General features: G+C 36.2%; 1 protein-coding gene across 1 annotated transcript; it reads left to right on the top strand.

The window, feature by feature from the left end:
• Positions 1-631: 631 nt before the first annotated feature.
• On the top strand, positions 632-1,576 carry LOC122117750 (olfactory receptor 478-like). The gene has a single exon (XM_042691553.1). The coding sequence runs from the start codon at positions 632-634 to the stop codon at positions 1,574-1,576; it is 945 nt and encodes a 314-aa protein (XP_042547487.1).
• The last annotated feature ends 215 nt before the right edge of the window (positions 1,577-1,791 follow it).

Genomic DNA, 1,791 nt, shown 5'->3' with positions numbered 1-1,791 from the left:
TCATTATTTCATTATTTAGCTCATTATTTAGTTCATTATTTCATTAACATTATGGTTACTGAAGAAATGGGCTGAGCTCAACCTGCTAGAGGTTCATATACTGCTTCTAGTACTTGCTATGAAACCTTAGAGAAGTTTATTACCATTTGTTCAATATGAAAAGAAAATATAAAAGTACTTAGAATATAGTTTCCTGGAAAATAAAAAGAACTAAATATTAAAATTTAAATCCTCTGGGTATTAACTTAATAAGCAATTGATAAATGTTATCTTATATTGCAGTCATTACTACAAGTTTTTAATTAACAACTTTAAATCTATTTTGTTAATTATATTAAACCTTTTTGTCATTTTGATCATTCTCTTATTTATAAATATTAGGATTAAAGCTCTGTATATCCATTGTAGCATATATAGAGGGCCAAAGAGATGCTATTTGAAGCTATTAATGTTTCTACTTTTAAAATATTTTAAAAATAGACTCATTAGGTATAAAAGCATAGACTGAAACTTCAGGGTAAAAGGGTAATTAATATATTTGCCTGTGCTAATCAAAATGTAACTACATATTTATGGCACATTCATATCAGCTTTTCATCACAGCTGTGTCTGGCAGCAGCTCCATTGTCTGATGGATTCCCTGGTGAATGGGAACCACACTGCAGTGACAGAGTTCATTCTATTGGGCTTAACACAAGATCCAGTCCTTCGAGTCATCCTCTTCATCATCATCCTGTGCATCTACCTGGTGACTGTATCTGGCAATCTCTGCACAATTCTCCTTATCAGATTTTCTTCTCTGGTCCATCATCCCATGTACTTTTTTCTCAGCCATTTAGCCTTTGTTGACATAGTCTTGTCATCTTCTGTCACACCCAACATGCTGGTTACTTTCCTAGTGGACAAAAATACCATCTCTTACCATGGATGTGCCTTCCAGCTTGGCTCAGCCGCTTTCTTTGGGGCAACTGAGTATTTCCTTCTGGCTGCAATGGCTTATGATCGCTTCATGGCTATTTGTAACCCACTGTTGTATTCAACCAAAATGTCCACCCAAGTCTGTGTGCAGTTAATCATGATGGCTTATGTAGGTGGTTTAATCAATGGTTGCACTTTCAATCTTGGTGTCTATGTTTTACCTTTCTGTGGACCTAACAATGTCAACCATTTCTACTGTGACTTTTCTCCTTTAGTTGAACTGTCCTGTTCTGATGTCAGTGTCATCACAGTTGTTGCCTCAAGTATTGTTGGCTCCTTGATTCTGTTCACAGGGCTGGTCGTAGTCTTTTCATACGTGTACATCGTCATCACCATCCTGAAGATGCGCTCCACTGAGGGCCGCCACAAGGCCTTCTCCACCTGCAGCTCCCACCTCAGTGCAGTCACTCTGTACTATGGGACCACTACATTTATTTATGTGATGCCAAAGTCCATGTACTCTACTGACCAGAACAAGGTGATATCTGTGTTCTATATGGTGGTGATCCCCATGTTGAACCCACTCATCTACACTCTCAGGAACAAGGATATTAAGGAGGCCCTGAAAAGACACATGGGCAGAAAAATATTTTCTTAGTTTCTATTAGTTCACAATACTGTGTATTGTGAAAACATTTTATTCAAATGATAGCAATTCTCTGTTTGCTATGTTTAATAACTAAATTCTAGTGTAGATCATGTTAGTAAATGTGCAGGGTGAATTTTCAGATATTGATTAGTATGTCACAGGTTAATAATGTGTTATCTTTATTAAGATTAATTTGTAATTAAGAATATCATATTGTTTTCCAT

Source organism: Dipodomys spectabilis, unplaced genomic scaffold, assembly GCF_019054845.1.
Source record: "Dipodomys spectabilis isolate Male_0828 unplaced genomic scaffold, ASM1905484v1 ptg000145l, whole genome shotgun sequence".
In the NCBI taxonomy this organism is placed as follows: Eukaryota; Metazoa; Chordata; class Mammalia; order Rodentia; family Heteromyidae; genus Dipodomys; species Dipodomys spectabilis.
The sequence above is the reverse complement of the archived record's forward strand: the minus strand, read 5'-3'. Positions and strand labels throughout refer to the sequence as shown.

What these genes read in the sequence shown, in the direction of transcription:
- LOC122117750 (XM_042691553.1), top strand. Translation starts at nt 632, where the DNA reads ATGGATTCCCTGGTGAATGGGAACCACACTGCAGTGACAGAGTTCATT.